At 42.1% G+C, this 25,162-nt stretch overlaps 1 protein-coding gene across 7 annotated transcripts in view; it reads right to left on the bottom strand.

Moving 5' to 3' along the window:
* The window catches only part of SULF1 (sulfatase 1), a 162,099-nt gene that overhangs the window by 21,093 nt on the left and 115,844 nt on the right, over positions 1 to 25,162 (bottom strand). For all 7 annotated transcript variants that reach the window (XM_059901499.1, XM_059901496.1, XM_059901495.1 and 4 more), the window contains 6 exons: positions 16,705 to 16,855; positions 15,574 to 15,749; positions 13,937 to 14,065; positions 13,603 to 13,659; positions 12,691 to 12,820; positions 782 to 998 (listed from right to left, as the gene is read on the bottom strand). In XM_059901499.1, coding sequence (XP_059757482.1) covers positions 782 to 998; positions 12,691 to 12,820; positions 13,603 to 13,659; positions 13,937 to 14,065; positions 15,574 to 15,749; positions 16,705 to 16,855 — 860 coding nt within the window. The remainder of the gene's footprint in view (positions 1 to 781; positions 999 to 12,690; positions 12,821 to 13,602; positions 13,660 to 13,936; positions 14,066 to 15,573; positions 15,750 to 16,704; positions 16,856 to 25,162) is intronic.

The following is a 25,162-nucleotide window of genomic DNA, read 5'->3' on the forward strand; positions in this document are numbered from 1 at the left end:
TTTGTTAAAAGTTACGGACATCCAGAAACGTGCATATATACACATAGAATATACTTAAAATTTTGGATAAAATGCTAGAGGCTCACGATCCTATAAAGTTCATCTGTGAAGGCCAGGGTAAAAAAGCCTGTTCTAAGAGCTTCCATTGCACTCTAGTGAATGATCTGATTTCCTGGTTTTGGGCATAGAATTTAATCTAATGTATCCTGCTTTCCAAAACCAGTTCAGAAAGGCGTTATCATAGAAATGTCACTTTTCACATTAAGCCACTAGATGGCACTAGACTCTCACTCTTTTATGGAAGGTGCCGCTTCATAGGAATCTGATAGTTGCCCGATAAGAGTTTTTATAAAGAAAATGCTAGGCAGTGCGCCTCATGCTGAATTCGACTAGTTGGACCCTGCCAGTCAATAAGAGGAATTAGAAACATATATTATCCTAAAACAGATATGCCGTTTAAAAAAGCATTTATGCTTCTCCTATTAGTTAAATGCACAAGCACTGAAACCTTGGATTCTTTTCTTTCTTTTTAAGTGTGCATATGTTTTGTGTCTGCTGCTTTTACTGAATATATTTTCATCCTAAGCTTAATATTCACAAAGCAAAATTTCAAATGACCTCAGCTTTCATATTGTAAACAGAACTATTATTTGCTTTTAGCCCCAAACCTGTGCATTGATAATATCCTAACATGTAGACGGATCAAGACGTTTTTGTCTCCCTAACATCCATTCCCAAAGGCCTTGGCCTGCCGCTGAGAGGGTCACAGAGAATGGCTTACTCGGGGTCCCCTGGTTCCTTAGGTACTGCCTCTGACTCTTTCTCTGGCTTCTGCTGGCCCGATAACCGGCATCTCCACAATTGCACTCTTTGTCCTTGTCGTGGAAGCTGCGAGAGAAGAGGGGCCTCGTGCTGTGCCGGACAGCAAGCAGGTCACCAGACCCCTTGCACTTGTGAATCCGAAGCTTGCCAGACGCGTCCTCGACACACCGCCACTTCTGCAAAAGCCAACGTGAGAGCAAGTTACCCATCCCGAGTCAGGTGTTCCTGATTAAGGACTGCTGCTTTTGTTTTTAGAACCCTGGCGACACCATTAAAAAGAGCCAAGGACAAAAGGCCAGCTTTTAAGTGACCCTGGAATACGTTGACTCCTGTTCTCTTAGGTATTTCCTTCACTGCAGGCAAATACAGATGACCACAAAATCACGGGAAATCAGAGCTACCTCAATGACACCAGAGCCAAAAATTGATATATAAATCCTCAGCATCCAGACTAAACAGAGTCTTGAATGAAACACGTAAAAGCCCTTACTTAACTCACCAAGCCACAGAGCACAGCTGTCAGGGCTGTTTTCACCAGACCCTTCTTTTTCTGGAAAAACAAACGTGGCCGCTTTGTTCTCTGTCCTTGAATTTTCTAATGCGAGCCCGGGAAGAGTGGCACATGAGGAAGACAGAGATGAGTTTAATCTGAGTCCATCACGGGGCAAGGCAAAGTTCACACAGCCCAGACATTAGCAGATGTGCCAGGCTTTCTCTGTGCTTTTTCTTATCCTTCTACAAACAGCGCGCAGCCAGCAGAACAAGATGCTCCCTAAAGAGGAAGGTTCACCTCCTCGGAGACACGCATGAGGAGCTGGGCCTGGGTTTTCTAGTTCGAGCTTTCTCTCAAGACAGCCACAGAGCTTGCAGGCTAAATTCCAGATGAGTATGCCCCAGGATCGGGTCTCAGTGCCCCCCACCCTGCTTCGTGAGTATCAAACCTGGCTGCAATAACAGCGCTTTCTTTGCCTGGGGGTTATTTCATGTGATCCTCTATAACTGACTTAAAGATCTAATCACCTTCCTTTTACTTTTCATTTTCCCCTTTCTCCCTCCCTAAAATGTTAATCTGGCAAACAGGAAGAACAATGACTTTTATTTTAAGTTGATCGTGTTTGTTACAACATGCTACAGTGTAGTATTATCAAACTTGTGTCTTTTTTTTTTTCCCTTCCATGTATGAGTGTCACCTGTGTACAATTTTTATTGATACTTCTTTTCTTTAAACAGACACATTTCTAAACTGTGGCCAAAGCAATAATACTTGTAAAATTATGCGTTTGTTGTGCCAGTTATGTATTTTCAAATATATATTAAAGTAAGTGAAAAATTATTGGGTTGGCCAAGAAGATCGGGTTTTTCTGTAACATCTTATGGAAAAACCCGAACGAACTTTTTCGCCACCCCAATGTCAGATAAAAGATGTTCTTTCAGGCACCATGTAAAATGATCGCATATATCCCTTTGTTGTACCTGTATCATTGGGGAACATCTTGTCCTAATGCAAGGTGAAGTTTGGCCAAGGGTCCCAGATGGCTTGGTTAGCAGAAAAATGACACTTGTGTACAAAATAGTATAGAGCCCTTCACAATGGACCACGATGCTTATCAGTTTGTTTTCTCTTAACAGAGTCATATGCCTTCAGTGGGTGTTGAATTATCACAGCCGCCTTTGTGCTTCTACCACAGAGTTCCCAAATCCCCAGTATACAGAACTTGTACTATAATTTCACTTTAACCTCTATACACTCTTCGTGCTATTGAATTAAATTACTTCAAGATACACCAGGTTACAACCTTCTTTAGTGGCTTGGCCAGAATGTCTTGAATGTTCACATCTCCATCCAGAGAAGCAGGAGCTCAAAAGAGAAGGCCACTGACTACCTATCTACAAAGCCATGAAAAGATAAGAAGACAAGAGTAATCTAAGGACTAACTAAATTAGAGATGATTTAACTAAAAAAAAAAAAAAAAAAAGACCCAAAAACGTGAATTCAAATCGATAAGGCATGCGGGAGTTACATCTGATCAGTGGTTCTCACACTTGATTGGACACTGGGACTTTTCCAAAGCTCCCCTGGTGATTCTAATGTGCAGCTGGGTTAAGAACCATTGCTTTAGATTCACAGCTGGTTACCGGACTTCTTTGCAGCTGGATCCCACAAGGAGGGCAGAAGGGATATATTTAGGTCTAAGGAGCTCAGATGGATGAGTCTTTGAGAGGGATGTGTATTTTTGAGTGTGACTGTGAAAAGAAATGTGTCTAGAAATGTACTGTTGTAACCAGGTCAGAAAATGACTCCAGTTGAACAGATGGACACTTTCAGCCTACACTGACAGGACAATGTGCTTTGTTTAAGAGTAACCAGTTCTCCTCACTCTCTCTCCTAACCCTAACCCTAACTGTAACAGTTAGTTGACAAGTGACAGGCTTAGTCTTCGTACACTCTTAGCTGAAAACCGCAGGTAGCTGGTTCCATGCAGTTGTTTAACACGGAGACCAGTGATTTCCAGGCCTGGGTTCACAGCACTCCTAGATATGTCCAATTAGCTTGAGGAGGTGCCAGGAAATTCTCAAAAAAGTTCTCTGAGACTCACGTACAACTCCATTAAGAAATAATTAAATGTCATTTAGAATTCTTGCTTGTGAAAAGTGTCACTAAAATAAATAACATTTCATAGCTCCAAAAAGTTTGGGAATCAGTGGTGCTTGAGTATCTATATCATCTGTCTTAAATCCAAATGGTTTAAGACATATCCATCCTCCTGAAATGCTACCTCAAGCATTCAAAAACCAAGAGTTGACTACTTAATGTCTGTAGTAGCAAAAGAAGGCATCGGTGGATGCACAATTCACAGCCAAGCAGAAGCTTAAGAAATGCTCTATTTTCTATTAGACAAAAAAATGTGGTTAACTTTATTCTTGAAAAATGATGGTCTTATGTCTTCTTGTGTCCCAATTGATATCAACTTTAGTACACATAGTAATTTTTAAAGCACCCAACTACACTGAAAACCTTCCTTAGTTTTATAACCACAATGCATTAAAATTTTTCTTTTTTTTTTTTTTTTGCCTTGTAAGAGCTGAAGGGACAAGTAGATTCCTGTAGAACACAAAAATATAGGCAAAATTTTTAGTGACTTAGCCTATTTGGATTACAACCTGCATTTCCCATTAGCCAAATTCCTTGTTGATTTCCTATGGGACAGAGATGAAGAGAAAGTGTGTTTCTTTCCTGAAGAGTTGAATTTAACCACATGTAAGGTCTGGCGTGGTCCTTGGCATGGATGATGTATCATACAAACTCAAATAGACGTAGATACATGCATGCACATGTACACACATGCACACACACATACACCCACAAACACCGCATACATACATATACCCGCACACATTCTTGTATAAAACAGGAGCCACTGACAAAAAAGCCAATTATTTTCTGTACCTTGGACTCTCTGAACAAGTCATAGACCCTATTAGATAGAGTAATTATCTAGAGGCTTTGAAAACCTCAGCAGCAAGCATACTAGGAATTTTAATGACATGTAATTACCACGCACTGGCCACAGTCATCTCAGTGTCCGATATCATGACAGTTTTTATGGCTGAGCAATCAAACCTGGAAATAGTGGCAACTAAACGGTCATCTTACTTAGAGAGTTTATAGAGGGAGGCGGAGAAAGAGAACTTATAAAAGAATTGCTCTGAAACACGCTGCAAGCCATTTACAGGCTCCAAATAATGAGATGACTTTGCATTGCAGAAGAGTTGCCAGAGTCAGATGAGAGCCTGAGCTCAGGCGAGGCTAATGCGATGTGGAATCAGCCTCAGAAATGAGCTTCGTTAAGTCAGCGCCCTCCCGAAATACAGACGGCACACTGCCTCGCTTTCATCTATGTTTTTGGACTTCATCGGTAAATCAGTTAATGGTCAGATCCAGTTTTGTCCATCTTCTCCAACCACTCACTCCTGCAAATTCCTTTTCTGATTTCTGGGACACCACTTCAGTCCTCCTCCTGCCTCTCTGACGTATGAGTCTGTGCTGATAATTTAGCGCACATTTATTCCGCAAATATTTCTGTACATCTGCTGTGGGCGAGGCGATCGATAAAACTATTTCAATAATTCCAAAGTTATTATTATTTCATTTTAGCCTTTCCAACTACACTGAAACTTGGGATGAAGGGCAAGGACCAAGTCTCTTACTCCTGAATCGTTCCCTGAAGTTAGCTCAGCATTGAATCACTCCATTTAATAATTATGTCTTAGTGTTTTTGATGGATTATATGTAACCTAAGGTAAATCACACCTGATGAAGAAGAGAAGGTTGGCTATTTTGGTTCAAGGAATCATGTGTGCAGCTCTTTGGGTGGAATCCAACATAATGAGAAATGTCACATTATCATCACCTATTAAACTCTTACTCGATATAAGGTACTGGTGTAGAGTGCTTTATGTAAAGATTTATTCATTTAATGTTCACAATAACCTAAAGTGTTACCATAATTCATTTATTGGAGTAGGGTTTTGTAGTAGTGAATATCACCTATATTCTGCCTGGGACTTGGGAGTGGCATTTCATACCCATATTGATGTGGCTTAGTGGGAAAGTCTGGACTTTCAAGCCAGAAAAGCCTGGATTTGAATATCAGCTTTATCACATTGCTATGGGGCCTGGGGCAACTCAGCTACACAATCTAAGTTTCTGCAGGGTCATGAGCACTAGAGATAACACATAGGAAGAACCTAGCACATGGCAGGCACTCAACAAAGATAGCTGCTATTATTTTTATTCTTATTATTGTTACACACAGTTTATTATTGAAAGAATTTGATCTAATGTAAACTTGATGAGACGTAGCCATTTTTAATGGAGCTAAGTATTGGGTTAGGGATCTGAAGACCTCGATTTTAATTTTCCTTTGCTGCTAGCTCTATGGCCTTGAGCAAACTGCAGAATCTCTTTGTTCTTCCAGATTCCACATCTGGTAAAATAATACTTGCTCCTCCTGGCTTTAAGGATATGTCATGAGAATAAATGGCTGAGTGTTTTCGGAGTTCTGAGGAAAAGATGCGCTACATGAATCCAGAGCAGAACTATTATAACTGACCTTTAAAAAGGCTATCCAGTCCTTGGGCAAGTTACTGTTCCCTGGTTGTAAACTGTCTTAAATATAGTAATTAGTATTTAGTGGGGAGACTGCGAGCTTTGAATCACACAGATCTTGGTTTGAATGCAGACTTGTCACCCTCCTAACTGTGCGACTTTGGTCAAGTTACTATCCTGTCTGAAACTCATATTTACAACGGGCATAATATCTATTTTTCAGAAGAGTTTTCAGGTGTAAAATGTTCCATGTAAAATGCTCAGCATAGTATGAGATGGTGATAGAACTTCGGTGACTTCCCTTTCCTGAAGTGACCACTAGAGGATCATTATAGTTTCTACGTTTTGAACTGTATATATTCCTCAGATTGATTAAGAATGTTCTGTATTCTTATTTAGACCTACTTATACACATTTTCATGAGGAAGAAAAAAACTTTGGCTACAACTTGTTCGAAGATACACTGCAATGAAAGCTTAATGTTACACACATGCACACACGCACATTAGTTTTCTATTATTATATGTCTTACTACATGGATTTGGTCCTAATTTGGGTCAAATCATATTCTCTGAGATGCAACCACAATACAGTAATTTTCTGATAACCTGATTATCCTTTAAGCCAGTGCCAACATCATGGAAAGCAGTTACCTGCATGTGGACATGTGTTTAGAATTTTCATCTAGGGTGAGGGTGGGCAAAATGGGTGAAGGGGGTCAAAAGGTACAAATTTCCAGTAATAAAATAAATAAGTCCCCGGGAGTGTAATGTACAGCATGGTGACTACAGTTCATAACACTCTATTGCATATTTAAAAGTTGCTAAGAGAATACATCTTAAAAGTTCTCATCACAAGGAAAAAATATTTGGGATTGACCTATGTACACTACTATGTATGAAGGAGATGGCTGGTGAGGGCCTACTGTATAGCACAGGGGGAAGAAAAAAGAAGGTACCATCTGTTTGCAGGACATATATTAAGTTAACCTTAAAAATGCATTCCAGGGACTTCCCTGGTGGCACAGTGGTTAAGAATCCCCCTGCCAATGCAGGGGACACGGGTTCGAGCCCTGATCCGGGGAGATCCCACATGCCACGGAGCAACTAAGCCCACGAGCCACAACTACTGAGCCTGTGCTCTAGAGCCCACGAGCCACAACTACTGAGTCCGCGTGCCATAACTACTGAAGCCCACACGCCTAGAGCCCGTGCTCCGCAACAAGAGAAGCCACCGCAATGAGAAGCCCGCGCACCGCAACGAGGAGGAGTAGCCCCCGCTCGCTGCAACTAGAGAAAGCCCGCCCAGCAACGAAGACCCAACACAGCCAAAAATAAATAAAATAAATTTAAAAAATGCACTCCAATATACATTAGGTGCAGACAAATACTGTTTGATTCCACTTATACGAGGTACCTAGAATAGTCAAATGCATAGTCAAAAAGTACATTGGTAGATGCCAGGGGCAGGGTGGGGTGAGGAGGGGGAATGGGGAGTTAGTGTTTAATGGGGACAGAGTTTCAGTTTAGGAAGGTGAAAAATTCGGGAGATGGATGATGGTGAGAGTTGTACAACAATGTGAATGTACTTAGTGTCACTGAACTGTACAGTTAAATATGGTTAAAATAGTATGTTTTATATTATGTGACTTTTACCACAATTAAAAAAACATTAAAATAAATTTTAACTGTGCAGTGATGGATGGTAACTAGATTTAGTGTGGTTATCACATCACAATATATGCAAATATCGAATCATTAAGTTGTACACCTGAAACTAATATAATGTTATATGTCAATTATGCTTCAATTAAAAAAAAGAATTTTCATCTCAACACTGGGGAATATAAGACCACATAAGCATCCTTGTTCAAATTGCTACTAACTCAAGCTATTGTCAAACTTTCTCACAAATACGAAATAGAGTTACTTGTGCTGAGGAGATTGATCTCCTGCTTTCTCTGAGATGGGGTAAGATGGGATTGGGGAGGGGAAAGGGGAGAGGGAATAGAGAAGAGACAGAAAATGTTTCCTCCTTTAGATTTTAATGTGAATAACCATTTGTAAAAGTCAGTGTTGGAATGCTGGAAGAAGTATGGTTCTTGCAAATGAGGGAAAGTAAAACTGGTGAACTGACCTTGGCTAACAATCAACAGCTAATATTTGCTGAGTGCTTGCTATGTGCCAAGGACTACTCCAGCTGCTTGATATATTTAACTCCTATAATCTTTACAGTAACTCCCGGAGGCAGGTACTATTATTACGCCCATTTTACAGATGAAGAAACTGAGGCAGAGTTAGGTTAAGCAACTTGCCCACGGTCACATGCCAAGCAAGCAGTGGACCCGGGACGCAATCCCAATGGATGAGGACACCGATACGAAAGAAGAGTGGTTTGGGGCAGAGTGTGAGGCTGCAGGTGGGCCTCGGTTGAGGGAATGGCACTTGGGAAGACAGAGGTGACAACCTACATGCAGGTGAGAATGTTAACGTTTACGAGACAGGGCGGGCGTATTGGGAAATGAGAGTAAAAATTAAATAAGGTGGGGCCACATTACGTAATTGATGGAGAAAAGTGTCTGTCCTTAACGTTTGTCTGTTTCTGACTTGTTTGGAACATTATTAAATACGGTTTGATGTTTAACCCTGCGATTTGTATTTTGAAAAATGCAAAGAAGCCAAGCATCTAGGTAGATGCCCAACTGTTCAGACGCATCCTTCAGTGCAGGCTGAAGAGAGGAGGACGCTTGCCTTCCACGCTGGGCTCCTGTGCAAATGAGAGTTCAGCCAGAGCAAGGCACTGGGGGCTCAGTCTTTCCGGCCAGCTTCTCTGGAACCAGGAGAGCCAGGGCAGGGGGAGGTGGGTCAGTGGATGGTTATAAGCCATCCTGTGATCTTAACTAGGGCTCAGTGAGTTTCTGGAAACAGGCAGCCCATTTCTGGCACGCTAACAATTCTAGCCAGAACTTACTGGCAAATGTCTTTTTATTCCTGCTCGGTAGCTGGTCACAAAGGGTCTCAGGGACCTCTGGTCAGAGGGATAATTTCGGGATGACGACATAGATCCTGGAGCTAAACCAGCTTACACTCAACATGCTACATTCTAATTTCCTTTGCTTGATGCTGGGGTCCTTTTAGAATTTCAACGGATTTTTTATTTTGCATTGATACAATAGTAGAAAGGCAAACTAAATTACAAAGATGATGGAATTCAACAACTTTACAAAAGGACATGACATTTGCTTTATAAAAAGAAAACAAGTTGCTTTCTCCTCTTAAATGACAGAGAATATATAAAATGTACTTCAAAATGGAATGCCCAGGAATTTCTCATTTATGTAACTCCTATGTTCTCTGTTGAGCCAAAGTCTTCAGACAGAAGTTGAGTTTGTGCATGAGTGGGTGCCTGTGTGCATACACGCGTGCATGTGTGTGTGTGTAGTGTGTACATAAATACGCTTGGGGGTGCAACGCCAGCTGAGAGGGTGGTGGGAATTCACATTCGGCCTCGTATTAATTCAGGAACATGGAAGTAATGCAAACACATATGTCCGTGCTGTCTTAATTAGTCCCTGCTGGTTGTTTTGTTCACGTGGTGGAGAAGTGATGCCAACTGCCTGGGATCCTGGCCCATTTTAACTGCCTGTTGGCTTCATAGGAATGAAAACAACAGGTAAGACGGCCTGGAACAATAGTAACACCCAACATCCAACGCTTGCACATGCTTTACAGCTCATCTAGCGCTTTACATATATGATATCACTTCTTCCTCCAAAGACAGAGATCAAGTTTCTTTCTTGAGCTAGAAAACCCAAGACTCAGGAGAAATTAAGCTTTTTGTCCAAGAACACGCAACCGAAAGGTAGTGGATGTCAATATTCTAACCCAAACCTTTGAACTTCACATTCTTCTTTCCTATTTACTCCACTTCCTGCATCCACGTTGACCCCAAACCATCCTTCGGTGACCAGGCACAGGGGTCTGGTGAGGGGGCGGTGCACTGTTTCTGTGGGGATTAGGAGTGAAGGGAATGGGCCTAATGGTGCTGATTTTTCCTCTACACCACATAGAGGGTCAAACCAAAGACAAGATGGTGCTGCCTTTGAAGGAAGGCAGTTAACTTTGGTTAGAGGAAGAGAAGCAGGGCACAAGCCATGTGTGAAACCCATGTCAAGGGAAGGAAACCCAAGCAAGTTAGCTCTAGCCTTAGCTGTCGCCTTGTTCCTGAACAATCTCATTATTTTGGACTTTTTTTCTTTTCTTCTAAAAGTCAGTGATATTGTAACTAAAAAGATAATCTTCAAAGTGGAGCCAGATAAAAGAGCAAAAGGCCAACATATAAAGATTTATAGAATACAGCTATGTCAGGTTAGACTTACAGATTTAATAACTACCTTGAAGAGGCTCAAAATTTTCACAGTTCTCAGATTCTAAAGCTATGGTTTGAGCACCACCTATAGAAAGAAATCACCATTGGGCAGAGTCTAATTCTTTGCTCCATGAATTCAGGCACTTCTCAAAGAGATTGTTCTTTGAGAAGTTCTCATATATTTATGTGATAGAATCCAAATTCAGACTGATTAACATAGAAATAAAGCAGCAGAGGAAAATTCCAGGGAGCCAAATATTAAAACATTTCATGGGGGCAAAACAAATTTAGAAAACTATTAATATAAAAAAGCAAAGTGAAGTTTTTAACATAGTTGGCATTCAGCACATGAGTGAAGCACTTGTGCCAATAATCTAGTTTATACTGCATTTGCCCTTGAGGACATATATTAAAATTTCAGCACAAGCCATATGGATAGGTTTGCAAAACTGTATACTGAAAGGTAGGCCATGTATCTTATTCTCAAAGGGTTATAAGTCTCGCCACTTAAAGGGCTGAAATAGTAACAAGATCACCAACGTGCATCAGATATATTTAACATCGAACATTTCCAACTACTGAATAGAAGTAAAATTAGTCTATTGAGGCTGGCTCATAAAAATCATTTTAGAGCTACAAAACAATTCTGAGACTTTAATCATAATAATACTTAGAGCTTCCATAAGAAGGATTTGAAGACTTCAAATTGAAATATAATGAACAGGTCTAAGCTTCTCCACTAAGCACTTGAAATCTGACTTACCAGAGTGCCATGAAGGCCTGGTTTTATCCCTTCCTTCAAGAGCCCTCCCTCCTCACCTTTTTCCACTTCAAAGGGATTCCTGTGTGTGAAAAGGCATGAGGAAATTCAGAGCATATGAGGGTCAAGTAGTTCATTATGAACATCTATTCAATACGCTAGATGCCGTATAAATAGAGTATAATGAGTGAGGCCATTTTAATAATAACGGGGCTATTTATTTCATGTGTCTGATACCTTGGACTGGTGTTGGCTAGTTGTGTGGTTATTTAGAGTTCAGATAAATTAAAAAAAAAAAAAAGACTCACAGAAGAATTGAACTTCTCTTCACCTTGTTAATGAAATTTACCTTGGAAAGCAGCAAGTGGCTGGAGTTTTAGAATCAGAAAACTTATGGATCCCCAGATTTTAAAATGAAGATGTCTATGCCTTCTTCACTCAACGGATGTGAAGATTAAATTGAGCTAATGTGTATAAAACTCTGGGTGCAGTGTCTTACATAAGACAAATGCTCGATAAATGTTATTTTTCTCTTTCCTCCAATTTTGTTCTAAATCGCAATGACTTAGGCAGAAATTCAGTCCCTCTCATCATGACATAGTGTATTTCTCCCAGCTAGCATAGATTTCCATCAAGAGTGCTTAAAATAACTTGTGTTCCTATGTCCTCACTTTCCTTAAAAACAGATCTGTGTTAATTCATCACGCGGTAATTCTTTAGTTCTTATTGGTAATAGTTGGTGTTCTGGGTAGCCGTGAACTCCCTGGTAATATTTCTATTAATGAAGAGGATTCATTCTAATGAAATATTTGATGTCAGAAATTTTGTGAGCACAGGTAGAAACAATAATCAAACAGAATATGGTTTCCCTTTTCATTCTTCAAACTTGGTCCCAGACTCTGTCCTCCTCTCTGGGTTAGATGACATCTGATCTTAGTCGGCGTGGGGAGACCCAATCTCTTGGGGTGATTCACGGTCCAGAGGCTCAGCATCTACCCAAGATCTCTTTTTTTAAATTAATTTTTATTGGAGTATAGTTGCTTTGCAATGTTGTGTTAGTTTCTGCTGTACAGCAAAGTGAATCAGTTATACATATACATATATCCCCTCTTTTTTGGATTTCCTTCCCATTTAGGTCACCACAGAGTACTGAGTAGAGTTCCCTGTTCTGTACAGTAGGCTCTCACTAGTTATCTATTTTATACATAGTCATCTACCCAAGATCTTGATTACGCTGCCTCTCGACCCTTCCTGATGACCAGTTAGGAGGGGCCCCAGGCATGGAGCTTTCTCCTCAGATGGAACCAGTCTCTGATCTTTCTAACTGGACTACCCATTTCATATGTCTGATATCTTGAACGGATGCTGGCTAATTGGGTGGATATTTGGAAGTCTCTCTCTGAGAGCACCATCTTTTTTAATTGGAGGAAGCCCAAGCAGTGATGAGGAGGCCCAGCTTGGACCGCTTAGACACTGCTCAGTCATGGGAAAGATGTCACAGTGAGCACTCCATGACTGCTATGAAGAAATTCTTTATACATAAAGGTACATTATTTGACATGTTGAAAATATTTTACGTTAGAATTAGAGAAGCATGTGAGTCATGGTGCAGAACAGCTGTGTCACTCACCTGCCCAGGTTGTTCACAGGCTGTCTGGTACCTGGCCTGCTGGCACAGTTCTTTGACCCTCTCATATTTGGGCAAATGATTTGACTGTTGGATATTCTTGTTGGATTCTTCCTTCTTACGTAGAAATTTCCTTTGACAGAAAGGGAAAAGCTTCTTATGTGAGAAGGGATCTGAAATGACCTTCGCTGAGACCTGCCTGTTCTTTTTCCTTCCCTGTCTCATGACTCCACATTCTCCAGACAGCAAGAAATTGATATCAAGGGTAAAACCACAGGAACCCCAAATCTCACGAGTCCTTTGCAAAAAATTACAAGCTGGAAACTATGAGGACGGGAGGTCAGGGGAGGAAGAGTCATTTCCTCCAAAATCATTCATTTCAAAACTCTGGGCAGGAACGTTTAGCTTTCCAGGCTCAAAGTTCTTTTTTTGTTAAAAAGCAATGATAGAAAAGCTTTTCTCCCGCTCAGTGTAAGTATGGAGGAAAACAAAGGCATTGGGCGTTATAAGTCAAAAGGGCAAACCCAGAAGTGACTCAGGAACAGCTACAATCTCATCTATTTGTCTCGTCAAAACTAGTAAAGGCACATAAGGAAAAGAAGGAAAAGGGTGTCAGGCAGAAGATGGGAAAGAAGGTTGAGAAAGTCAATTGACCGGTCCAATTAGGAAGCGAGGTGGAGAAATACAACTGTCAATCCACAGCCATGTAAGGGCTGTGGTCCCATCCTTGCAATTCTGATGCAACAATCATTCCTCTGCTGGCCGGGGAAGGATGAGTCGCAAACGTTCAGTCTTATGACTAAGTTTACGAAATCTGCACGCTTAGTAAACCAAAATAAGGGGAAAAACATTCCCAGCAGGGAGAGCTGCCCACTAGGACTGGTGCCCAGAAGCACCCCAGGAACCAATAATTACCCTCTTTCCACGAGGAATGTATCACGCCAAATTTTGGCCTTCTTGTTTGTTCGAAACCTGAAAGCAAAACAATAATATTTACTGTTGGCATTTGGACGTTTTTCCAAACGGATCTGTGCTAACAGTTTATTTAAAGCAACACCTCTCGCTTCCCGCAGACCAGGACACCAGGACTGCATCTCCATTAATACGCTATTCACAAACAGCCAAGAAAGTCTCAGCTCTGGGTGATCCTCAGGTGCAAAGGGTATTTTGCCTCTACCTCTGCCAGCTGCTGCCCAGCTCTGGGAGCCAATGTGCTCGGGGCTGGCTCAGGGGAAGAAAACTGACGCACCTGTTACCTGGCTTTTCCTGGTCCAGGAGTTTGAGGACAGACTTGCCGTCTATGTCAGGAGGTGCGTCGAGCCCAGCAATGTCCAGGATGGTAGGGGCCAGGTCAATGTTTAGAACAATCTGTGGGACTCTGCAAAGGGACAGATGGTCACGCCCCAGACCCAGCACCAGTGGAGGGTGCCACCAGGCCTGTTTTCTCCATCCCAGGGCTCCCTGGCCTTCACTGCTTCTCAGCCTCTCATCTGGTCCCCAAGGGATGTTGGCTGCATCTGGGAGGTGCCTGAGTGGTCAGCAACCAGGGCCGAGAGAAAGACGAACCGGCTCTCACAGGGCTGGAGAGACGCCTGCACCCCTGAGCTCTGGCCACACTGTCAGGCAAATTGTGGCCTGATATTTGGTTTTTGTAAGCTGTGTATTTTCTTCTGAAACCCGACAGTCCACCACTCCTCTGTTCAACTAGGGCTTCGAAATCAACCTTCTGAAAAAGGACACAAGGTTTTTATACTTGAATTCAATCCATGCTACCTAGTCTTGCAAACATAGAGCCTTCTCACTCTAGATCTGACACTTCCCCAGGGGTTTCCAGTGATCTGGAGAGACATGATAACATTCTCCAAAGAAGTCCCTCTTACTGCCATCCCCTCCTCCCCAGGATGCAGTGGAATGCAGCAGCGGACGAGACTCGTAGAGGAGACTCAGGATATCTGGGATCTGGGCCCCAAGGCTGCCACCTCCACGATCGGGGGCTCTGAGAGGCACGTTACCCTGTCTGCGGAGCGTCGTCATTGTGAAATCAGGGGTTCAGGCTGGATGGTCTTTAAGGATCATTCCAGCTTTTGAATTCTACTTGCACTCTTTTCTTTCACTCTTTCCATAATTGGTTCATGTACAAGATCTCATTTTACACAAAACATTCTTTTAATGATTAAAAACACATTTATTTAAGTGGTTGAGTTGCCTCCATTTGAATATTGCCTATTGCTTCCATAATAATATCAGAAGTTTTTCACAGATGCTTTTTAACGGGCAGCACCTGCTCTATGTCTACTAACAGTTACACAAAACATTCTGATCGGTAGGGCATATGAAACCCATTTTACGAGGGGAATATCTAGATACAAAGGGATGCAGAGACTTGCTTAAGGTGACAGAAATGGAATTGCAGTCCTTCAGGCTTCTTTTCTTAAAATTTATTTAAATTTATTTAAACTTTATTTAAAGTTCTTAAAATTTAATTTTCTTTAAAAAATTCTTCAGTGATAATTAAAAAATAAAAAACAAGAGGAAGGACTGGTTATTTTTAAAAAAAAGATTCAAAGAAGGTAAGGGTGATGTCCCTAAAGGTCACATTCTGTGTCTGTGCGCACAGCCTCTTGCATTCTGGTAAATTTGAGAGAATTGATCACTGATACAGTGATTTTTCCTTTCTCTTGAAAGAGTATACTTCAGTTAATTTAACATGTGGCAGAGGTGGGGGAGGGGTGGAGCAGGGAGGAGTTTTTTGTCTTCTAAATTACCAACCTACATGCACCCTTTTTGTTTGGACGAAAGGAAACCAGAGCCTGAGATTGGTAATTGAATTATCTCAGACGTACACGAGCTATGACAGCTGAATGTGGGAAACAGAGAAATACGTACATCGATCCTGGTTCTACACTTGGACCACGAATAAAGAAAGGCACACGGATATCAAAGTCATATGGCATGGATTTCCCCTTGACCAGTCCAAACTGCCCGATATGGTAACCGTGGTCGGCAGTGTAGATGATGTAAGTATTCTCCAGCTCCCCCGTTTCCACAAGCATATTGTACAGCTGAAACACAGCACAGACACCAGTCAGAAGCAATTGTGATGGCGCAAGATGACAACAGTGTTGCCATGATTTCACCCAAACCTTTTTTCCATTATTTTTAGAAGGCAAGAGCTGCTTTAATAAGGCCGACAAACATGTACATTACCCACATTTTCCAGTTGCCTGCAATCCTGGAGGGAAAAAGTCCAATAACACAGTTGATTTTGTATAATATGTAACTTTTGTGAGTCTGGTACGTTCTATTTAAAGGTTTTGTTTGCCTATTTGGAAAAAAAAATCCCACAAAACAACCTCCACCACCAAACTTTAAGGTTTTACTTTGAAAAGTCCATTAAAAGCAAATTTGACTATCATCACTCTTATCTAGTTATCAAGGGTTAAAAACAGGCTACTTCTGAGCCTGATCCAGCTAGATCCAGCCTTCAGGCATGTCTTGTTTGGCTTATGTTTTAAAATTCAGGAAATTTCAAATAAAATTTTTGTATTTCTGGCTTCTTTTAGAAGTCAGAGGACTTGATACTGCATCCACATTCTTACACAACAAAAATTAGTTGAAGTTGAGTAGTTGCTCCTTGCTTTAGATGGGGGCACTTAGTTTCAAGTTCACCACAAGCCCCACCATTCCCTATTGCCTTATACTGGATCTGATTTCGCTATTTACATTATTTGCTTAATTCCTGAAGGTATCTGTGGCCATAGCCCTTGATTTGTGATGTCTTGATTTGTATCTCCTCTTTGCTACTGGCTCCACAAGAACCAAGCATGGAGAGGTAATAGAAAGGGGACGAGATAAGGGAGCAATGATAAATTAACTGAACATACACACACACACTCTCTCTCGTAAAATGAAAAACAACAACAACAACAACAACTACAAAAACAGGATTGGCAAGAATGGGTCTACATAAGGGGAGCTGGACCAAAACCTGTCACTGAGGCAAGTTCGCGTGCTTACCCTTTCCACAGAATCGTCCACTGACATCAAAGTCTGAAGCCGTTTGCGATGTAGAACGTTTGTAAATTCCATGTGGATGGGCAGCATGGGTCCCGTGTACTGCATTATCCAGTGTTTGTCCATATTTGGTGCATAGTTATAACTAGGAGTTCTGCAAGTATCCAGAAAGGAGTCTTACTACATACGCTTTTTAGCCATTTAGAGACATATCTCAAGTTAAAGGCTGTGAAATAACCATTTAGGAAAGATAATTTAGACACTGCTAAAGTATTTTTTTCTCCCCTACATCTCTCTGTGTTTATATAGAGATCTGAAGTCTGCACCACCCCAAACAGCACAAGTCCTCTGAAGGTATATGGATTCAAACTTATGAGACCAAGACGGGCAGCTAAAAATCTAATTAGTGCAAGTTCCTTTGGGTCCTTTGACTAAAATGTGTAAAAACACGTCAACGTGGTCGTGGTCATGTTACAGATCTACAGATAAAACTCAGTAATGTAGAAGGGAATGTTCTCATGGTGATATTAACTCGTAAAATTTTATTGCTAATTAGGGTATGAAATATAGTCATTAATACGTTATGTGCAATGATGAGGAATCAAAATTCAATACATTTTCTTCTCTTGAATTTACTAGGGTATTTTATGGATTACTACCATATCTAGTCTCTATGAATTTTTCTCATTCCTAACCTTGTATATAGATACCATTAATTTAATTGGATTTGCTGGAATTATAACCAAGTCTACGGCAATATACATGCTTACCAATAGAGCTATTCATTATAGACAAATCAATATAGGTGCGGGGCATAATTTTTTGTTAACTATAGGGAAGTGGGTTCTGTTGTTCTAGGACAGGTGGTTCAGGCCTATATTTAATCTATTGCAGAGATCCAAGAGGTGTCCATACTTTCCTTTGGGACCGCACAAAGCACCTCACCTTCTCTTTGAAGTATTCCCCAACTCCCTGGACCATTAGATGTTGCTACCTCACACTCCCAAAGAACGTATCTATGCTAGAACAATTCTCACAGTGAGAAATGTTTGTTTTTCCTTTGACCTCTCCGCCAGACTATAATGTACTTGAACATTTTCCTTAGCTGATAAGCATATAAGCGTTGTTTAACATTAAAAACTTAGCGAGTATTTACCACGTGTCAGCTATCGTGCTAAGTGTTTTATTCACATCGACTCATTTAATTAGCTCAGCTCTTCTGGGATATAGGTTTATCATTCTTACTTTACAGCCGAGAAAACTAAGGCTTAGCAAAGATAAATAACTTTCTCAGGTTAATAAAATTAGCGGGTAATAGAACCCAGGACTTGGTTCCAAAGCCCATTCGCTTTAACAAAATGAAAAGAAAGTAGAATGAAGGGGGTTTCCTGCATCTGAGATTCATATGAACCACAACTGTGCAAATAGCCAGTCTCACAGAATAAGCAACAGTCTATGTTGATCGAGAAATTTGATTACCAGTCTCTGTTCTGGGGAGGATCCTATCAGTGAAAGATGGTGGATAATGGCAACTGAAGGTGACCCTGTGGCATCATTTATTATAAAACTAGAGAAACAACCAGTCTCTGTGAGCCTGGTGAGTCCAGGAGCCTCGACCGTGTTCCAGTGGTTCCATCATGGAGGGAATTTCGCATGGGGGAACTTGGAGTTTCTGAGATGCATGATTGTACACAGGGGTGTTTCCATGAACACAGGGCTCTATAAATGCCACCTGTGACTATACATTTTCTTCTGCCAGTGGATTTGCAGCACCTCTCTTTTAATATTTGAAAATGCTGTTTTGGTACCATTGGTCTTCCTGGTGCAAAAAGTTACCCTGATGATCTGTAAGGATGCGGTTAACCAGAAGAAATGCCACAGCTCAAATGCCAATATAACACTGTCCCTAAAAGTGTACAAGTTACACTCAGAAGTGTAAGTAACTCCCCTTTAAAGAGACAGATTTGTAGGGTGGGAAAAGCACTTGCAGCTTGATTTGCTCACCTGTAAATGGGGATAAGAGCATCTCTAATAAAAAGTTGTTTTGAGGAACAACAAATCTGTCTGTCTATCTATCTATCTGTCTATCTGTCTATCTATTATCTATCTGTCATCTATCTCTATCCCCTCTATCTATATTTATCCCTATCTATCTATCTATCTATCTATCATCTATCTATCTATCTATCACTTTAAAGTGCCCGGAACAGAAGACGTACCTGAGTTTCCTACATGAGCCAATAAAAAAATGTATTCTATATAAGGATATGGGTTGAAAAAAATCTCATGGCATTAAAAAACAAACTTTCAGATATCACTTGCCATTCTTTTCAAGAGAAACTTTCAACATTAACTTTCGTCTCCTTACCAAGTAGACACCTCATGAACCAAATGGTCCCATTTTTGGCCTGAAAGCGTTCTTCATATCTAAAATTGCACCATGGGCCAAATCTGACTCTTGTATCTCAGGGGCCTGGGCAGTAGGAAGGGACTTAAGCCCATGTTTCTTATTCTTCACGCAGCGTGTCGCCTTACAAACAGGATTAGATTAAGAGAAAGAAGAGGAGGTGGAGAGAGGGGGCTTCTTAATCCCGGCGGAAAGAGATTTTCACCCATGGGGGTAGTTTGAGGTCAGAGAAATAGAGCAAGTGGGTCACGAAAGGTCCCTCACCACTTACTGATACGTGCCCTGAAAAACAATACGGCTATAAAAGATTACATGGGGTTTCTTCATAATACCTAACCAGCTCCTCTTACTGCCTTTGATGTTGGTTTACCTTAATTTTAAAATAAATCTAGTCGACTTTTTTTAAACCACAAAAACTCAACACAAATAAAAATTACAATAGGGAACCGAAAGGCAGGCTCACAGTGGGCAAATCACGTCCTCCACCGTTTACCTTCAAGTGCTTGGCAGGGTTCCATCCACCTCGCTTTGAGGAACAGGTAAGGTTGCAGCAAATTACAAGCCTCAAATTGGACTCTCGGATTTACAGAATGACATATGTTCAATCTGGCTTATATTAAAAGGGAGAGTTCAGGTCCGCTGTCAAACCTGTCCTTCCCCCATCCCCTGTTTTTCTTAATTTCTGGATGTGGGAGATGACCCCCCCTGCTCTGGGGATGAGATTCCAGGTGGGATCTCAGCAGGGGGGGAGGGGGGATAAGCATTTGCCTTTTAAAGGAAGACCGGCTTCCACTGCTTCCCACAGAACAGCAGCTGCTCAGGGACCTGCAGGTGGAAGGTTGGGGGTCGCTGGAACTGACAGCGTTGTTGAAAAGTGATCTTTTGCCAAAGACCTGCGGTTGCCTCCTGCTGGGCTTTGCCAAATTCCTGGAAGATGCAGCCTTCTGTCCCCCAGGGATAATGAAGGCTTGCCGCCCTAAGAATTGACTTACAATTATTCAGACAGAGCCTGGAGCTGCTGGCTGGCACACGAGCCACAGAGAAGCAAGTAACTGTTTTAGGGAACAGTGGAAAACCACATATCCAATTGTTCCAGAATGTTTTGGAATCAGACCTGAATTCTCATCCCAGTCCTGTGACTTACTAGTGTGTGGTCTAGAGCAACTTTTTGCTCTAGGCCTCTGTTTCCTCATCTCTATAATGGGAGCAAGGATTTCAAAGAGTTCTTGTGAGGCTTCAAAGGGGTGTCAGTGACTCCAGAGGACAAATGCTGTGACCACATCACACCCACACTTACAGGTAGCTGGGAGAGAGCTTATCACATCACAGCTCACCTGCTTGCTGTGGCAGCCCGGAGAAGGCAGGGCATCTTACTCCCACTTTACAAATGAGACAGTAAAGCGTATGGAGGTGGCCCTGAAAGAACATGCTGGGACCCCTGCTCCCTCCATGACGTCACACTGAACTGCCGTCCCCAGCAAGCACCTCAAAATCCCCATCATTAAAAGCACTGATCCATACATTTCTTTCTATAAAAAGTAAGTCCTGAAATCATTAGCCTTCATCCTGATGTAAAATATTAGCTGCGGGCTTCCCCGGTGGCGCAGTGGTTAAGAATCCGCCTGCCAATGCAGGGGACACAGGTTCAAGCCCTGGTCCGGGAAGATCCCACATGCCGCGGAGCAACTAAGCCCGTGCACCACAGCTACTGAGCCTGCGCTCTGGAGCCCGCGAGCCACAACTACTGAGCCTGCATGCTACAACTACTGAAGCCCACACGCCTAGAGCCCGTGCTCCACAACAAGAGAAGCCACTGCAATAAGAAGCCCGCACAGGGGCTTCCCTGGTGGCGCAGTGGTTGAGAATCCGCCTGCTAATGCAGGGGACACGGGTTCGAGCCCTGGTCTGGGAAGATCCCACATGCCACGGAGCAGCTGGGCCCGTGAGCCACAACTACTGAGCCTGCGCGTCTGGAGCCTGTGCCCCGCGACGGGAGGGGCCGCGATAGTGAAAGGCCCGCGCACCGCGATGAAGAGCGGTCCCCGCACCGCGATGAAGAGTGGCCCCCACTTGCCTCAACTAGAGAAAGCCCTTGCATGAACCGAAGACCCAACACAGCCAAAAATAAAATAAAATAAATAAATAAAGTAGAAAAAAAAAAAAGTGCTCCAATAAATATCCTTGAGTATATATATATATATATATTTAAAAAAAAAAAAAAAAAAAGAAGCCCGCACACTGCGATGAAGAGTAGCCCCCGCTCCCTGCAACTAGAGAAAGCCCGCGCGCAGCAACGAAGACCCAACGCAGCCAAAAATAAATAAATAAAAAATAAATAAAATAAAATATTAGCTGCTTCTGTTTCCCACTCAGACGCCTCCCACCAGCTGCTGTGTGTCTATGTTTGTTGCAAATACAGAATCAAGTCCGACCCTCCAGGGCGCACTGGAGGCACCCTCAAAAAGGTAGATAACACTGGCTGTTTGCTTGAAAATGGAGAGAACAAAGGACCAACTTGTCGTTTTTGAGTTTCTGTTGCTTTCTTTTAAAAAAACCTCAAAAAATGAAAATCTGTCCGAGTTACAGTAACATGTGTCTGGTCTGTTGTTTGTTCAGATACGTGTTTGGCCCAGAACTGTGCTCTCCAGACCTCCTAACTTTAAGGAAGGCACCTGTAACCCTCAACAGATTATTCCAATACTTAAAAACGTGAGCTTTGCCCAGCAAGGCTTCCCTGCACATTGCTTTTCTCTAGTCATTGTTTGTCTGGAGTTATTGCTCAGTGTACGAGCTCGCACATCACTCAGACTACTGGCCTTGTACGTTCAACCTTTGCCATCAATGCCAATTCTCCCCGGGCTTTGGTTTTCTTGCTAGTATTGCTTATTGACATAACAGGGATAAGAATTCTGAAAATCAATCATGTCCCCTTTCTATTTGATGGGTGGTTGTTTAGGGAGAATAATTCTTACTAGCACAGAAATAGTTTCAAGAAATGCATGTGTCATACATTAAACCCATTCGCGGGGAAATGCAAAGAACTTAGCAGTTCATTTGTACCACTGATGGTCTTTGCTGTCACCCCAGAGAAAATATATTTCGAGCGTTTTGTATTTGAACATGTGTTTTCTTCATTTGCTATTTAGTCTCATACGACAACAAAAATCCTAACTCTTAATACCCTTGTTGGCAGCAGGATCATTACTCACTGAGAAATAGGTCTCGATTCCCAGAATAAGTTAGTTGTACAGATTTTAAGACGCACACACTCAAAGCATTAAATTGGAAATTCTAGACTTAATCTCCCAGGCCACACCATCTCAGCTTTCACTAAAATTAAACTTATTTAATTTAATTGACTTCTTGGAGATCTTCCCCATTTGAGTTCAAATGTCTTTAGGTGGGTAATATTTGAACACATGCAGGATAATACCAAATGATCTTGATTATAGATATATCATAAAACTTTAAAATAAAAAGGCATATCATAAAACTAATTTAAAGAGTCTTCCAGTGATACTGCAAACTCCAATTCTAATTGTGCAAAGACATACATAGGGAACTCTTCTCCTATTAATTGTGACTGTGATGGGTACTGAACAAGCCCGGTGTAGTGGAAAGATCTAGGGTCCAAGAGAGTCGAGTTTGGGCTCCAGTTTTGTCCCTATCTACTTATGTGACCTGGGCAAAGCTATTTGGGTCTTTTTTTAAAAAAATAAACTTTGGGTATTCATTTTTTTAATGTAAAAATTTATGGAATTATACTATCTCTAGGTACCCATTTAATTTATAAAACTGATTGTGCAACTATTTTCATACTAGTTAAAATAGTGTCTTAATGTCAGCTAGTTGGTGGGGTTAACATGTTTACTCACTTGCTAAACAAAAATGTATTGTACAACTAGAGCAACAGGAGCTGTGCTCACCAGACAACGAGAGGTAGAGATGGACCGCTGGGTCCTGCCTTTGGGAAAGAACGACCTTCACGTGATACTGAGTGTGAATACGGCCCCCTGGACTTGTGCGATTGCACTTCAGGGATCTGGGTAAACAGCCAGTGCAATGGGATATGTAGTAAACAGAGAGAGAAGAAGAGAGTGGGAATATAGGAAAGGGAGCAATGAATTCTGCCCCAATCACAAATGTTTATGGAGGATTTAAAACTCTCTCATCTTCGAAAGCATATCCTTTTATGTATCTGTGGAAGAAATGAAGGGAGAACGTGCAAATTCTTTTAAGGCAAGACATTTCTTTCCAACTTTAGATAACAAAGGTGTTTCGAAAACTGTTCTGAGGCTTACACAGACGTAGTTTTCCCTTTGACATGCCATGTCCATCCCAAACTCCACTGTCAGAACAATTCCTGCAACTTAGTGGATGTGGATTGTTCTACTGAAATTTTAGATTTCACATGAACCTCTGTGTGTGTGTGTGTGTGTGTGTGTGTGTGTACAGTCATACACATTTCCAGGGATGGAAAGAAAGAACTGTTGAATTGGAACAAAAAAAATTTTTAAGTTCATAGATGCATAGTTGGTAGGAAAGTATTCAGGGAGTCTGAGCTCCAAATAGAATCATCGGGAAGGTAAATGGAATCTCCTTTCTCATAAAGGCTTTTGTCCACAGGTGCATATTATCACATCACTGAGGCCAGGAGAGAAAAGCGATGCCAAGTGAGGATGAGGCTATAGCATTACTGTGAGGATACGGGGGAGGGAATTTACTGGGAAGTGCAGGAGGGTCGCAGCCATAGTGAAGGGCTCTATGGTAACGGTGATTATAGGTATTATCATGACGGAGGCTCCCTCAGAACTCTCAGAGGCCAGGAGTGGCTGAGCCACTGTCTGATCAAACAGTGTCTTCCGTCCGTCTGTAATCTGTCCTCATTCTTAGCTGGCTGGCATAACCTCTAGCCTCAACATTGGACTGGCTTCCTTCCTTTGTTGGAACGGCGAACACCATGGAAACCCGATACATTCGCTGCAGGCTGAGGGGGTCAGATAGCTCTAACCCAAGGCGGATGAAAGGCATCTGGATAATGCTTGACCACCAAGGAAGGTGACCTCAAGGAAAGCGTTCACATGGCTTGCATCCCCCCGCCGACAGGGGAGAGCCTACAGCTTCTCGTTCTCTTTTCCTAGGGCCTGCCGTATGTCTCTGCAAAGCACTTAACTTCTTGCATCCCTTTGCTTGAATGCCTTGCTCCTGTTCTCGCTAAGGAAACCAGCCATTCAGGAGCTCCGAGCGCCACAATGGAAAGCTTGTCTTCAATTTGTCTCACTCCTTTTGTGTGTGGACTGAACTGTGAACCTGGGCAGTCACTCACAGTGACAAGAGACACACACGGACTCTCTCCAGCCCTTTCCTCCAGCGGCAGCCGGGCAGACTTTTACAACAAAGATGCCCTGAATTCAAGGCTTCGAAGGTCTGCAGGAGACACAGCGGATCTCCCCATTCTAGGTGCACAAAGCCCCAAGCTCAGCAGCAAACAGAAGCTGAATCACTCAACCCATTGTGTGAATTTTCATTTTCTATGGCTAAGTGTGTTCTCCAAACTGGCACTTGCCTATAGCACATTTTGCACCTGGCAAAGATAACACAGCCCAGGCTGGTGCTTCTCCTGTCTGTGTTTTTAGAATAGCCAGGTGTGAGAGCCTCATCAATGCGGGTCTTAGCTAGTCAACAGACTTGTCAAGTCACGACAGACAAGTATCAACTCGTCCTTTCTCTAGCTGCTTTCCCCGAACGTTAAGTTGAACCAAACGAAGCAGCACTTTTTGTAGGTCAAGAAAGATCCAATCCAGAAAGAACAGTTTTTTATGGTTTGTCTTAACAGAAAGGATCAATGAGAATTAGCATCTATGAAGTGGCTTCTGTGTCCCAGGCCCAAGGTGGGGCCTCTTTTAATTGTCATTCATGACACCACGTCAAGGTGCTAGTTATTACTCCCATTTTACAGATGAGACAATGCAGGTTCTGAGAGCTTAAAGAAACGGCCCACAGGCTCGGTGAGGACAACTGAGATAGGAACCCACGCTTGTTTGGCTCCAAGGC

This window comes from Balaenoptera ricei, chromosome 17 (assembly GCF_028023285.1).
Source record: "Balaenoptera ricei isolate mBalRic1 chromosome 17, mBalRic1.hap2, whole genome shotgun sequence".
Classification (NCBI taxonomy): domain Eukaryota; kingdom Metazoa; phylum Chordata; class Mammalia; order Artiodactyla; family Balaenopteridae; genus Balaenoptera; species Balaenoptera ricei.